This window comes from Brassica rapa, chromosome A03 (genome assembly GCF_000309985.2).
Source record: "Brassica rapa cultivar Chiifu-401-42 chromosome A03, CAAS_Brap_v3.01, whole genome shotgun sequence".
Classification (NCBI taxonomy): domain Eukaryota; kingdom Viridiplantae; phylum Streptophyta; class Magnoliopsida; order Brassicales; family Brassicaceae; genus Brassica; species Brassica rapa.
In genome coordinates, this window is record NC_024797.2 from 23,293,604 (window position 1) to 23,308,801 (window position 15,198).

At 34.0% G+C, this 15,198-nt stretch overlaps 2 protein-coding genes across 2 annotated transcripts; one reads left to right on the forward strand and one right to left on the reverse strand.

Moving 5' to 3' along the window:
* The first annotated feature begins 168 nt into the window (after positions 1-168).
* Positions 169-1,224, forward strand: LOC103860766 (NDR1/HIN1-like protein 12). The gene has a single exon (XM_009138433.3). It carries the CDS (start codon positions 374-376, stop codon positions 998-1,000), a length of 627 nt encoding a protein of 208 aa, XP_009136681.1. The 5' UTR covers positions 169-373; the 3' UTR covers positions 1,001-1,224.
* A 2,455-nt stretch (positions 1,225-3,679) lies between these two features.
* Positions 3,680-14,341, reverse strand: LOC103860767 (protein SMAX1-LIKE 3). The gene is made up of 3 exons (XM_009138434.3): positions 5,953-14,341; positions 5,148-5,352; positions 3,680-5,053 (listed from the first exon to the last, which is right to left on the reverse strand). The coding sequence occupies exons 1-3, from the start codon at positions 7,095-7,097 to the stop codon at positions 4,037-4,039; spliced, it is 2,367 nt and encodes a 788-aa protein (XP_009136682.1). The 5' UTR covers positions 7,098-14,341; the 3' UTR covers positions 3,680-4,036.
* Between the last annotated feature and the right edge of the window lie 857 nt (positions 14,342-15,198).

A 15,198-nucleotide genomic window follows, 5' to 3' on the forward strand; every position in this document is an offset into this window, starting at 1 on the left:
TATCAACATTCATGTATTCTTTTTAAAAAGGTTTTCTTATTCTCTTTGAGCATACGTGTGTTTACAAGTTACAACCATTTCTTCACGAGTATAGTGAAATTACTAAAACGGTACTATTGCTAAAAAATAATTTATTGAAAAAGAGTAGTTTTTTTTTTGATCAACTGAAAAAGATTAGTTAAGAACTTAAATGAAGCTGTAGTTTAAACACAACGCGCATAGTACATATGCCATTATTACACACAATTTAGAATATAAATATACACAACCAATCTTTCTCAGACGCATTGTTTTTCTCCCATCATCACTAGTCACGACCAAACAAAAAGAAAGAAAGAGAGACACACACCAGTGGCAGAACCGTGAATAAAAGATGTCGAAAGATTGTGGTAACCACGGTGGCGGCAAAGAAGCAGCCGTCCGGCGAATCTGCGCCGCCGTAATAGCCTTCATCATCATAGTTCTGATTACCATCTTCCTAGTTTGGGTCATACTCAGGCCCACTAAGCCAAGATTCATCCTCCAAGACGCCACCGTCTTCGCCTTCAACCTCTCGCAACCAAACCTCCTCACCACAAACTTCCAGATCACATTCGCATCACGTAACCCTAACTCCAAGATCGGAATCTACTACGACCGTCTCCACGTCTACGCTACTTACCGGAACCAGCAGATAACTCTCCGGACAGCTATCCCTCCGACGTATCAAGGCCACAAAGAAGACAACGTCTGGTCTCCGTTTGTTTACGGAACCGCTGTTCCGATCGCTCCGTACAACTCCGTCGCGTTGGGAGATGAGCAAGGTCGTGGGTTCGTAGGGCTGATGATACGCGCCGATGGGCGCGTGCGGTGGAAAGTAGGGACGTTGATCACAGGGAAGTATCATATACATGTTCGGTGTCCGGCTTACATCAATCTTGGAAACAAAGCTGCTGGTGTTCTTGTCGGTGATAGCGCCGTTAAGTATACGTTGGTTACTAAATGCAGTGTGAACGTTTAGAACTTTGACGGAGTTAATTGTAAATCTACTTGACTTGAAATAAATGGAGGATTGGGTCTGTTTTTTCTTTTTGTGTTTCTGTACTTGCTTTTTTTGTTTTGTTTTTATCTTCATAAGTTTACTACTTCGTATTCACCAATAATCCTGTGACCACATAGAAGACAGTAACTCAGTAGGATTCGCTGTTGAGTTTATGAAAGATATAAAATATCATAGCAGCAATATCTAGACTGTAATTTCTTCAAGTTTTAAAAGGCAATGTGAAGAGGAATATGTTGTTGGTAGAGACTAGAGAGAGTAATGATGCGAATGAAATATTAATTATTAAATTAATATAGATCGTACAGTCCGAATATATGCTCATAATAATTTTATAGGATAAAGTAGCATATTTTTGATGGGTTAGTGTTAGAGCACCTCGATAAAGCCTTTTAAAAGAATTTAAAGAATATATTATACTGCTTCATATAATTTATTTATGTAATTAAATTTTAATACTAAAAAATAGATCACTTAAAATTTATAAATATGTTTTCATAGAATTTTGTAGGCTTCATGATAATTCTCATTTGAAAATCTTTTTCATATTTTTCAATATTTTATCATTTTTTTATGTTAAGCTTGAGATATCTATTAGAAAAATTGTTTTTAAGAGGCTTGAAGTACCTGTGACAAAAAAAAAGAGAGGCCTGAAGTACTAAAATAGTCGGAATGCTTTAGAGAGGCAAAAACCTAAAACCATTCAATATCTAGTCAGTCTATTAAACAGGTTTAAGTATCCACCTTTGTTGTATGTTGATGATGTCGATTTTAGGTTGAAAAGTTTAAGTCATATGCTTTTAGAATATAGTATCACTATCACTCAGTTATTGCTCTTCGTTATAATATATGCCCATTAAAGATGGGAACTACACCTCTCAATGAAATCACAGTAATCACTTTTCTTTTTTTTTTACCAAAAAAGATAGGAACTACACTCTCTAAAGAAAAGTAAATTCCAGATTGGAAGAAAACTCTTATATAACTTAACTAAGGAAATCATCAGCCAACGTAGAAAATACTCTGGCATAGTCGAACGGATAAATCCGATGAAAACCGGCTATACAATTTTAGGAAGATCATCCTAGTTATAAGAAATAGCTATCTATTGAAATACATTGAATTTATAAGGGCTTGAGTTTCTGACCATGTAGTTCACTTAGTACGGCTATATAGTTGGAAAATATTCTAAACTCGGGCTAGGCATAATTAATCTACTTTATAGTATGAAGTGGATTTTTCATGGAACTGTATATAAAAAGAAAAGAAATGACGCTGCACTATCGGATATAAAACCATAAAACACATGGGCCTCATCTTCCTCACTATTGGACCTCATAAATCATCCTTAAGTCCAATAATAAAGAACAGCAAGCATGGAGTAACCAGTTCAATTATATACAGCCAATATCATCATTCTCTAAATTGAGCATATTCTTGTGAATTCACCAAAAGTAGCAGCTAAACTTTTGAACAATGAAGGATACAACCAATCCCCGCGTCTGAACACTAATGCTACAACAAATAAATGAACAGCATTTTGGCCGATGCCGTTTGAGACTCCCGAGACTAAAATTCTTCTTTTTTTTTTGCTTAAGTAAGAAGAATGCACCACACAATTATCTAAATCTGGCTTATTTATTTGGTACTCAATTAAGAACTGTTTACAAAAAATAATTTTATAGGAGTTCTACCCTTAACATGCCTTTGAAGTATTCAAATTCTTCTTTAAGATTTAGGAAGAATGCTCAAGTGAAAATTGTGCATAAGAGCTATAGGCCCTTGGACTCATCAAGAGATATAGATTGGGGCATAAGGCTCTCAGTTAAATAAAACTAAAGTTCTATTCATGTATTGCTTACATTTTAATAAATGGCTTGTACGATTCTCCTTTTATTCTTATTTAATCAACAAGAAAACAAAAGCTACCACGAAGAGAAAAAGTTAGTATGTTTTCATTGCTTTTCTTAAAGATGAAAGAGATGAGATCAAAGTTTAGAACTCTAATGAACAAGTGCCCATCACACGGCTCTTAAAAGCTTAAAAACTCCCAAAAGCAGAGGGATAGAATTTAGCTTTTTATTCTCTCTTTTTCTCTTGTGCTTTAAAAGGATCACCCACTTTCTGCAATTCTTGTATATATATTTACTACATACTTTTCCAAGATCATGCTTAACTTTATCTCCCTTCCCGTTTTTTGAGGATGAACTTTAGATTCCATGCATGAATTGATGGACAGATTTATACACATACATATCATATGCATTTTTCTGATTTGCATATATTAATGTGGATATCTTGTTGTGTGTACACAATACATGAATATGTTTTATAGTATCCGTTTTTTTTGCCCACTAGACGCAACATATCCAGGCGGAGAAAGCTTACCTTACTATTGTTATACTGCATCTATTAACCATCGTAACGACAACAGTAAATTGTAGAGAAATAAATAAAATTTATTTGATTTTGTATTGTGAAAGATATATATAGAATGAAGTCACTTACTACGAAGTGGTTGAATAAAGCCTTTACGCAATATTAACAACAACAAAAACACTCCAAGTGAATATTAACATGGAACTGTGGGACCTTCTCAAAAGACAAAAAAAAACAGCAAAATAAGTCACTTTGATGATATATCGACAAATTCATAAAGCTTGGTTTAATTCCGTTCAATCCAAATTAAATGTCAACAAATTTTTTTCCTTTTCTGCAGCTTTCCAACATTTTTCCTGAGAACATATATTATACGACCGTAATATGAAAATTTTACATTAAACAAAAAAGATGAAAGAAATTATCCAGCTTCCCATATCCTTCTAGAAATTTCCTAAGCCAAATAATTTTTTTCCTACAACTACACGTTTTACCCAAAGTATTGTCCCAGTGAAAGATAAATTCTACGGAAACAAATAACGCATGATGTACTCGATTTGATGATGTTCGTGTGTTCATAAACTGGGCCACGTTGTATGCATGCACACGTGCATGATGTTATGTTGATGAACACTTAAAATCAAACCGTGCATCCACAGCTTCAAGCAAGCTAATCTCATCACACGACTCCTCTTCGCAAACTTCATCGTCAAGAGAGAGGTTAAGATCCAATGCGACGCAAGTAACTACGTTCTTGTCCTCAGACTGATCTGAACCGTCCGATTTCTCATTAACCGGAGGAGAACAAGCTCTTGATCTTGAGCTGAATCTTTCACAGCTCAAGATCACAATAGCATCTCTAAGCGAAGCTTCTTCCCCACTCAAACTACGAACTCTTCCTCTCTCAATGGCTCTCTTGAAACCCTTTTGAGATAAATAGTCAGCTTGCTCTATATCTTCCACTAAGAACACTCTGTTTGGATCAGACCAAACAGCTTCAGAGAATCTCTCTATGTAACTCCAGTTCTGTTCATCTCTCGACCTCTTGTTCCTCAAATCTTTCGACGAGAAACTGCTCAAACAGATCGAGACAAAGCTGTCTTGCGAACCAAACACGAGTTTAGCCAATTCTCTAGCGATCTTCTCTTTAGCCTCTACATCAAGACCTTGAAAGAGCATCCATGTATCTTCTTTTACATCTTTGTCTCCGTTGATTGTTCTCGTACTCGAGCCTGATCTGCATTTCAAGACTGTTTTCGATATCTCTGAGATTATATCCTTCTGCCATGGTACCTTGCTATGCAAGGCATCACATAATACTGCTAGGTTTTCAGCATTCATTTCTTTAAACCTAGAAGAGGCATGTTCCACCTCCATTCCATCGCTTGAAGAAGCTTCTGAGTTAACTCTTGAGTTAGGATTCGGAGAGAGAAGCTCTGGAAGGAACACTCTTAAGGGGAATGCATCAGGGGCCACGGAATCACCATTGGTTTGAAGATGATGCAGAGTACTAGAAGGTTGAGTGGAACCAGAAAAGGAAGAAGATAGTGTGAGTGTTTTTAAGGATGGTCTATTGTGGATTGAATCGCATATTTTTTTCCACTTAACCACAAGTTCTTTCATAGAATCTGAATCCTGCCAAGTCCAAGAATCAAACGTAGACAGCTCTTAAAAGAAGAAAATGAGGAAGTAAACATGAATTAATTTTGGTGTTATATATACAACTCACATTGTGACTATTTTGATTCTCCTTTTTGTATTGCTGAAGCCACGCCGGTAAAACGGCAGTGTTTACACTGCCGTTGTTATTCCTGCATCGCAAGAACCGAGCTTCTTCTTCGAATTTGATAGAACACTCCTCACAGAAACTGAGCTGATCCTCTGATGAATGCAGCTGCAGAGGTAAGCTCTCTGATTTCTTGACTTCAACCTCCCTGCTTTGAAACAAAATGGTCATGATTAGTATTGTAGATAAATTGGGAAGCAAGATCAAGATTGTGAAACTCTGAAGAATAAATGAAAAGATTTGAAGAACAAACTAATAGTATTGTAGCATATTCGTTATTATTATTAATATATTTATATTTTTGTGTTACATTTGGATTAGAAAATTTTATGAATTTCAAGATTTTGGTCCGTAACATACACATAATTGCTTTTTAGCAAAAGAGAAAAAATACACATAATTGCTTTCCAGTTTATCTCCAGTAATTAGGTAAAAAGTTAAATTTTTATTTAACTTAAAACTGAAATGAAGTAACTTATTTTCTCCAATCTTCTTTTAGGATTTCTCACAAGAAAGCAGATAAAATTATACTAGAATTTATAGAAAAAGGTACGAAAAGGATGCACGTTGTTTCACCGCTCTTTTAGACGATCACCACATAAAGCAAAAAACACTATAGGTAAAATTGTCCTTTTCGAACAAAGAGACAAAATAGTTAGAACATATCCAACAAAAATTTTAAAAATCAAAAACATTTTTTTAGTCTCTAAATGTTGATTGAGCGTATCAAAAGAAGACTTCAAATTACCTCTCGGAGACAAGACTCAACCGGAGGCTACTACTAGTCGTGGGAATAGTGAGAGTGGTGAGACACCAAAGGGACTCGAGCGAGGGTTGACCAGACTTGCATCTCACGTAAGTCTGTGAAGTCGCAAGACCCATTAACCAAAACCTTCCATGATCTCCCATGAGCAACCCACGAGCCAGCTTCCCAATCTCCACTATCATATGCTCCACAGCACAGTAGTTGCCCTTATTATTGTTACACATCAAAGAACTTTTTGTTCTAGACTCTACGAACCAGTTTAAGTCACCAAGATTTAGAATCACTCCTTTTCCGACACAGGTCCTCACGAGTGTCTCCAACTCCTTTAGCTTATGCTCCACGTCGGATCTACTAGGTTGTCCGAACGATGAAAACGATAACGTTATAAACTTAACGTCTTTTAAAGCTTCGGGCACGTCCTTTTTATCAACTTTCTCCATCACCGTTCTCACAACTTTGTCAACAGTGGCTAAACACTCTCCCACGATCACGAAGTTCCTCTTCCTTTTGTCGACTAGATTTTCTATAACGTTCATGACATCCTCGTCCCCGACAGGAGTTAACAACTCATGTCCTTCTTTGGGTTTACTCGTGGATATTGTTTTCGAGGAACTCTCTAAAGAAACAGCTTGCTCGACTTTGCTCTTCACTTGAGGACTCGAGAAACCAGCTTCTCTCATCACTCTACTCACGCTAGGATCATCGAGGATGGATATTACGAGCTGCTCCACTTCAATCTTGACTGCTAAGATCGACTGCTGCTGGCTCTCGATGGTTCCACGCCGCTGGTGAGCCTGCGCGCGTTTGAAAGCTGCACCGAGAGCGTTAGAGATAGAAGGGAAATGGGAAGTTTGAATCCCTAACATAGGACTTCCCGTGGAGGTTGGGAGGCGGTTTAGAGCCACGTTGAAGCAGAGCTCTAGGGCTCTGCATTGAAGAGGGTGCGTGTGAGACTGGAGACAAGCTGTTCTAAGTAAACCCGTTGGAGCAGAGAGCATGGTGCTAGCCACATGGAGAGGGGTGACCTGAGCATGCCCTCTCCTTCTAGCCAAGCCCATTGATTGTTTCACCACGTTTGCAGCTTCAGGCGTGAGGGCTTGCTCCACCGTGCATCCTACAGCTCTCATGGTGACAGCCTTAATTAGGAACACCAAATGGAGGTAGTACTAGCTAGCACTGAGAAGCGAGAGGTCTATGGTAAAGGCTTCAAGGGTATAGTTTCATTCCATTTATCTTAGATAATGAAAGCACCCAAAGAAGAAGGATCTATTAACTGTGTTATATATGGATGTGGGGCTGATTATTAAACCTAATAGCAGAGTAAGGAAAGAGAGAGAGAGTTCAAGGGAAGAGGTGAAAAGAAAGAGGGAGAGAAAGAGAAGTGTTTGGTAGTCAAATATATGAGGGAAGAGGAAATGTGTAGGCTTGTCTTGTGATAGAGGCAAAATTTGGGGAGTTCTTTGAGGGTCCAAAGTGGAATGCATGTGATGACAAAGCAGTATCAAAAGGCAAAGGTAACTCAGCTTTGCCCTTATATTCTTTTCTTTCACAAATTTCACAAAAAAGATGTAATGGGCACTGCAGCTTAGTGGGTCTCTCTCTTTTCTGCAAAGTGTCATCACTTATTAGAAAGAACCTAATTAAAGATGCAAATCATCATTCATTTATATGATACATAAATATTAAATAATATCCCCAATAACACTTGAAGAAAATATTTGAGATATAATCAGTTTCTCCTTTAGCACCTTAAGCTACTCTAGCCAAGTCCCAACACCTTTTCAGACAACAGTCTCGTAATCTAGATCCAGTCACGTAACCTAAACTCAGCATCACATGTAAGATACAACATAGGAGCCACCAAAACATGGGAATGAACAGATTTGTGTATGTATATATATATATATGTGCTTTTTTTAGCCAACTATGTGTCAAAAAAGCATAGTTTTTTTTGGAACGCATTATAAGTATAGTTTTTATTAACAATATTTTTGGTTTTACTCAAACAACATAGTTTATTAAACGTTAACATGTATTCCTTAAGACTGTATATGAGTAGATTTACAGTCTCATTGCCAAGTAACAGAAGTTATCAGTAAACAAGAAAAATGAAATACCAAATTCTGTTCCAAAAGATAATCACAAGTCACTTGCTTGATGAACAATATTGATTAGACTACTGACTAGTAACCAATTATATATGTTTCAGCCTATCAAATTTTGGAAAAGAAAAACGTTCAAGACTATGTTTTCTCAGCATATTACACATCTGAAATGATATTGAAATTCGTACTTTAATTTCCAAATACTATCAAGCATAATCATTTTTTACCATTCTAACTCTTAGGGGCAAGAAACACAAAACAACACAAGGATCACTACCCTGGTCTTTGAATTTAATTATTTTTGTATGATATTTAGAAACTCAACCCCTAAAAACACTAAAGCGCTAATCAAACTATCTGACCCATCACAGACATCATTAGCTTTCGTTAATTTCATAAAAGTGTGTGGCTTTTGGACCATAACTTTCATTTTATAAACGAAAGAGAAGAGAAACGAAGATGTTTTGAACAAGAAAAGTATTAAAAGAAAGCGCACAAGCCAGTCTCTTGGTGGGGACAGTCTTTGATTGTATCTGCTATCAACACGACCAATCATTTTCATGTGCCTAATGAAATCAAAGTTTCAGTCAGTTACAGGAACTCACGCCCAAATCGAAATAATAATAAACAGGGTATTCAAGAAAACAGCATATATTTATTCATAGAAGCAGAACTGGACGCAGTATTTTATAACTGGAACATAATTAAGAGATAAGAAATGTTTGATTCTCGGATCACTAACCAAAATGTAATTTATGATTTTATAGCTTAACTTGATAACACTAGTTATATACGCAAAAAAATTTAAACAGATGCAGATGCCTATCAAATCTTTCAAGAATCCATTGAGAAAAAAACACAAATTCATTTATGGGACGTATTAACTAAGAGTTTTAGGTGATTTGTATTAAAATGACAAATTCACTGTTATTCAAACATGAATTTTAAAAACTCATTTACAATCCACTGTTATTAAACTTAACATTTCGTAGAGTACTCTAAAATCTACTGTTATTGAAAATATTTTAAGTTGTGGAGTTTTAATGTTTTCAGGTGATTTTAGGATGTTTGGGTAGAGTTTCTTAGTTAAAAAATTAAAATCTAAATCTCATAGTTTTAGGCCATGTTCGGGAACGCGCTAGGCGCTAGTCGGGCGGTAGAGTTGGGCCTAGCGCCTAAAGAGAAAATCGGGGATTAATCAGAAATTATGTGGGGCATAATTTTTAGATTGTTTACTATGTTATAAAACATGTTATTCTTTAATTGAGTATAACATTAATACATTTTCATGTTTAAAATTGTAAAAAACACACAAATAGAATATATAAACTTAATATAGTGTAATTTTCATCAAAATTATGAATATAAATGATACTTATAAAATTTTAGATCAAATAAATAAATAAAAATAAAATAAAAAAATATATTAAAAAATAGATTAGGCGGCCACCTAGACGGCTAGGCAGAAAAAATCAGATATCCGATTTTTAAACCGATTTGGCATAAATCGGGGCAGAAGAGTGACATGTAGTGCACAGGCGGCTGCTTAGGCGGCTAGGCGGCCGATTTTTAGAAAATGGGTTTTAGGTTATGTTGTAGAGTGGTTTAACAAAACTCACCTAAATCTCTGCAACTTATTGAAATCATCTAAAACTCCATTAAAAATCAAATCACCTCAAATGTTATATTGAAATTATCTAAAACTCCATTTAAAATCAAATCACCGCAAATATTCAATGAAGGCCCCATAATATAAAGCGATTAGGAATTGCTTAAATCTATGAACAAAAAGAATTGATTCCGAGTATGAATTATTCAAACATGAGATCATTGCAGTAATTGGTACAAGGAGCTTTACCTATTATACCTTTTTTGAAAAAGAAATGAGGTTAGAGAGAAAGGAGATAGAGAGGTTTACCTATTATACTTCTACTTTGATGAAAACATCTCTTTCTAACACATGAAGCATGCCACTTCATAGAAAGAAGAGAGAAAATGCACCACCATTCAACTTGCCTAGGAATCTTCAATAAGACTTATATACTTTGGTAACAGAATCATATAAGCTATATTCCCACCATAGATATCCTAAAAGACTAATAAAATAGTAAATATATGATCTCTTCTTATGATGGAAACTGAAGAATACAAGTATAAAATTACAATATCCTCACAAGAAACAAGAAATCTTCCTTTCATTCCCCAATCATCTTTTTTTTTTACAATTTTTTTACTTGTTTTATGTAAGCCTTAACCTGAAAGCCACTATTCCCTGCAACAAGTTCTACTACACTTACTTCCTCTCCCAATGCTTCTACAAAAGAAGGTAAAGCATCATTATTCAAAATGAGAAAAACGTAAATGTATGTTGTGCCATAGAACAAAGACAGAAATGATCCTAGAATCATTATTCAGGAAAAGCAAGTGACCATTTTGAAATTCAAACATGATTATATGGTTTTTTTCTGGAAGATAATATGAGATAATTATTGTGTACGTTAGGTCACACACAAAATAAAAAAGAAAAAAAGAGGTTTTATTTCTTCTATTTATCATAAACGTTAATGGGATAAATAAATATTATAAACTTGCTTACGTATAAGATTACGTATAGATCATTTAGTTTTCTAAAGTCTCTTTGATGAAATTTTCGAGGTTTTCATGAGGTTACATAGGCGTAGATAAATGTTTGTGACAGAAAAAATAGAAGAGTTGTGAGAACAAACACAAACTCATTAACTGTTTATAAGACAGAAAAAGTTGAGGAAATGGGATGTGTTCATTAGCTTAGACCCAAAAGAGATCCAAAGGGAGACCAAAATCATTTAAATGCAAAAGTGTTTAATTTGGAATGATGAGAGCAAAGGAATTAGATGGTTGCCTCAGGCGCACTCAATCAACCCTTTACTCCTTTAATACAATTAGCTAATTGTGTTTGCCCGAACTGAAAGATTTAAACTCTATCACAAAAGAAAAAAAATATTGCGCAAACCAATCTTTTCGAGAAAGTTTATGACCACAACAGTCAAATGTGAACTGCTTTAAGTCTTTAACGAGGACCAGACCCCAGATTCTAAAGCGCTTGCGTTAACGAGAAGAACATAATGTGAAATCAACCCGTCTATCCAGCCCACTTGCTAAAGATTTAGCCAATTTAGCCATCAACTTTTGATGAGTTTGGCCTTTTACAAAGCAACACATAATATTTTGCATCAGATTTTAAAAATCACTTACCGAGTATTGTGCTTGTTACATGTTAAACTGAAACTGGCAATTATTCTTTCCACGCTGTTCGCATTTATTAGGGAAAAAAAGAAAGGGCTTTGTTGTGAGCTTAGACCAAAAGACATACAAAGTTCAGACCAAAATCATTTGAATGCAAAAGTGTTTTGAACGAAAGAAAGCAAAGGAATATAGATAGTTTCTTCTGGCACACCCCAACCAAACTTTTTCCTCTAATTAAAATTGCTTTGCTCCAACAAAAAAACATTCAACCTCAGTCACACCAAAAAGAAAATCGTCTGTATAAACCGAATCCTCAAGAAAGTGTGTGACAGGATAGTCAAAATGTGAATGCTTTAACCAAGACCAGACCCCATATGATTCTTAAGCACTTATATATGTTAGTAAATTCGATCAGTCTATCCATTCCACTTGATAAAGCTTTTAGTTAATTTTATATCAACTTTTGAATAGTTTGGCCTTCAGCAGAAGTGTTATGCATCAATTTTTTTTTTTTTTTAAACTAGGGTATTGCTTGTCTTAAGTGACACTGAAACTGATTTTGAATTTGGATGAAACGTAAAGGTCATACGTGTTCTGAACTTCTGCATGCATGACTTTCCCAGGTTTATACCAAATCAAACATTTTCCCAGGAAGTTATATGGACATACAATAGAGCCTCGAATATTGTTAAACAATTTCAAAATAAGGCAGTCTTATCACCAAATCAAGTAATAAAAGCAAATTATGGGATTATCTACTCAAAAGGGGATCCCATTTTTTTTTTTTTTTTAACTTTCTGAGCAATCAAAATACTCATCTTTATTCTCGCGGTGTGACCATGTGAAAAAAAAAACGAATAGAAGTAGAAAAGACGGAAAGAAAGATATATATTGGAATAGATTAAGGCATAATTCTCCTTTGGACGGCCTAACTTTAAGAAAGAAAGAGATAAGCTTTAAAGATTAAAGGAGGAATGGAGAAAAGTTGTCCTAATTTTGACATGACAGCCTTCTTAATCTAATGTTATGCACTTAATTATATTACAACATGTTTATTTATTTAGAAAATAATTTGTAGCCAAAAAGGTTCGCTTTGGTTCAAATATTTTTGAGTCTTAAGAATCTAAAGCGGTGCATATATTCCTCACACTTGTTCCCTACACTACAATTTCCAAGAGTTTAAGCTAGCTGAACGGCACAAGTATCATATCACATCATCGGATACAAATGTGAATCCATAATGTCAACGAAATCGAGCATTTGCAATCATGGAGTGAACATGTTTGGAAAAGTCCTATCACATGAAACACATGATGAGCTTTTTTTGATATGATAACAGAAATGAAAGAACAGAAGTAGTGAAAGTCAGAGGTGTCTGATCTCTAAGCAAAATTCTTCGATATGTGGTGCTAGCTTGACAACAACTTTTTTTTAACACCAGATAAATAGATTAGATAGCTTGACAACAACTAAATTGTCAAACATAGGTTTTTATGATACGGCGAGTTAGCACCCGACTTGTCATTTTTCGTCAACTATCTATCCTTTTCCAGATAAATCACTTTACAGACAAATAGTTATATAACTATACAAAACTTCTTCTCAAATAGTACCCTAAAAGAAATTGAATCAGCTTGGTTACTTGTAAGCTGTAACAAAACAAAGTTCCTAGTCCTACACAATGACAACTATTGCAGTGGTACTACCAAATGCTTATACATAAATAACAAATATTAAAGCATAAACTTACAATTATTTGATATATTCATCGTGATCACGTCAAGTTCCATCTAAACATTGCGTGGAAAATAATCTAGGTATCATAGTGGATACTGATTCAACCACAGAAAAAAAAAAACAATCGCACAAGCCAACAAACTCCAAATGTATAATCTTTTACGAAAAAGAAGTTGAAAATAATTCTTGTGTAGAAAGAAAGACCATGAAGGCCTATAGTTGTCGCAGAAATACGGCGGAATACGACTCTATCTGATCAGAAGGACGAACCCTTGCTCGACCATTTCGTTTGTATCTCCGCGCGCGTCCAGGTTTGGGCTTGTAGGTGATGAGAATATTACATCCTCCGCAAGATGAGAAAAATAAATTCAATCCCAATATACGTGCTCTTTCATTGAGCCAATAAGTTGAGGGTTAAGGCCCATTAACTGGTCTTTCACAAAGCCTCTAACTTATTATTTAAGCCGTTGGATTGTTCAAATCTTCTAAATCTATTCTATTAAAAGGGAATCAGTCTTAATAAATCTACTTATAAAAGTTGTTTGGACTCTTTCATTTTTTAGTCCAACCTATTATATATAACTAAATCTTATAACCAACCTATTTTATAGCAACCAAATAAAAATCTCCTACATTTAAATAAAACATATTATTGTTTATTGACTTTAAATATTATAATCTAAATTGTTGACCTATAGCCTTTTAAATATGTACCTAGGTTTTGTATGAACCATTGTTCTATTAGTAATGTTTATATAATATGTTTGTATCGAATGATGGTATCAAATTATTATAAACCAACATTATACCTCATATAACAAGACTTTAATGAACCATATATTAGATATCTATTATTTAAATGAGTCAGTGTTTTCATCACAAAAATATAACAAATTAATGTTTTCATCAAAGCATTTTAACAACTTACAGGTTTGGTAAAATGTTCATACCTAAGAGAGAGTTATATAAGAGTGTACATATATTTGAACAAAAAAAGAATACATACAAAATCTTAAATAAATTAATTCATGAATTATATAATTTAAATAAATTATTTCTTTTGACATCATATGATTTTGTAACATAATAATTTACAACATTTTCAAAATATTAATTCACAAATTTTGTATATAATCCAAAGAAAAACTCGCGCTTTCAAAACGCGGATCAAAAACTCATCAATACTATTAAAAAAGAAGGAATCTTAAAAAATCTACCTATAAAAATTGTTTGGACCCTTTCATTTAATTTATTATTTTTTGGTCTTACCTTAAACTTAGACTAACAATATGTTATCATATATTTCTCTAACAATAATTTATTCAATTCCTTTATTTATTCAAATATCACTCCTAAATCTTAATCATTACTATTACTATATTTACCATTTTGACATTTAATCATAAAAACATTGAAACTAATGTTTTATATTATCACTTTTATCATATAATATATGATTTAAAGCAAGAGAAGTTACACGATATATATGTGTACATTCTAACTTCCTCTTTCCTTTATAATAACATAATCATATCATATATAAACTTTCCTACTAAAATCTCATATTATATACTAAACTTTCAACCCTCTATAGTTTGATAGATATTTTCATATTTAAAAATGAGTTTTCTAAAAATATTTCATCAACCATGTTTTTGTACAATAAAATTAAAAATCTATATCAAAAGGTTGTTGGACCCGATATAGTCGTAATAGGTCCACATCTGTTTGGGTATTTAGGATCCTAAGAAAATTCGAAATATCTAAAAAATCTGAAAAATATATGAAACACGAAAAGTACTTGAAACTCCAAACAAATACCCAAAAAATTCAAATACCTAAAAATTCAAAATCTTATTCAAAATCTGTCACTAAACTGAAAATACCCAAAAATTTATCCAAATACCCAAAAAAAAAATTTAATTTGAAAATTTACCTGAAATCAAAACTATAATCATAAACCAAAAACCTAAAAAGAATATCCATAATGCTGGAAACATATTCGAAATATCCAAATATACCTAATAAACACAACATATTTATGATTGGGTCTAGGGTAGTACCCGGACTCAAACAAAGACATGCGGGTCCAAAAAAACCCTCAATTCTTAGCTTCTCTGGACCTGAACTAAACCTATATTTCCGGGTCGGTTCAGTTTGT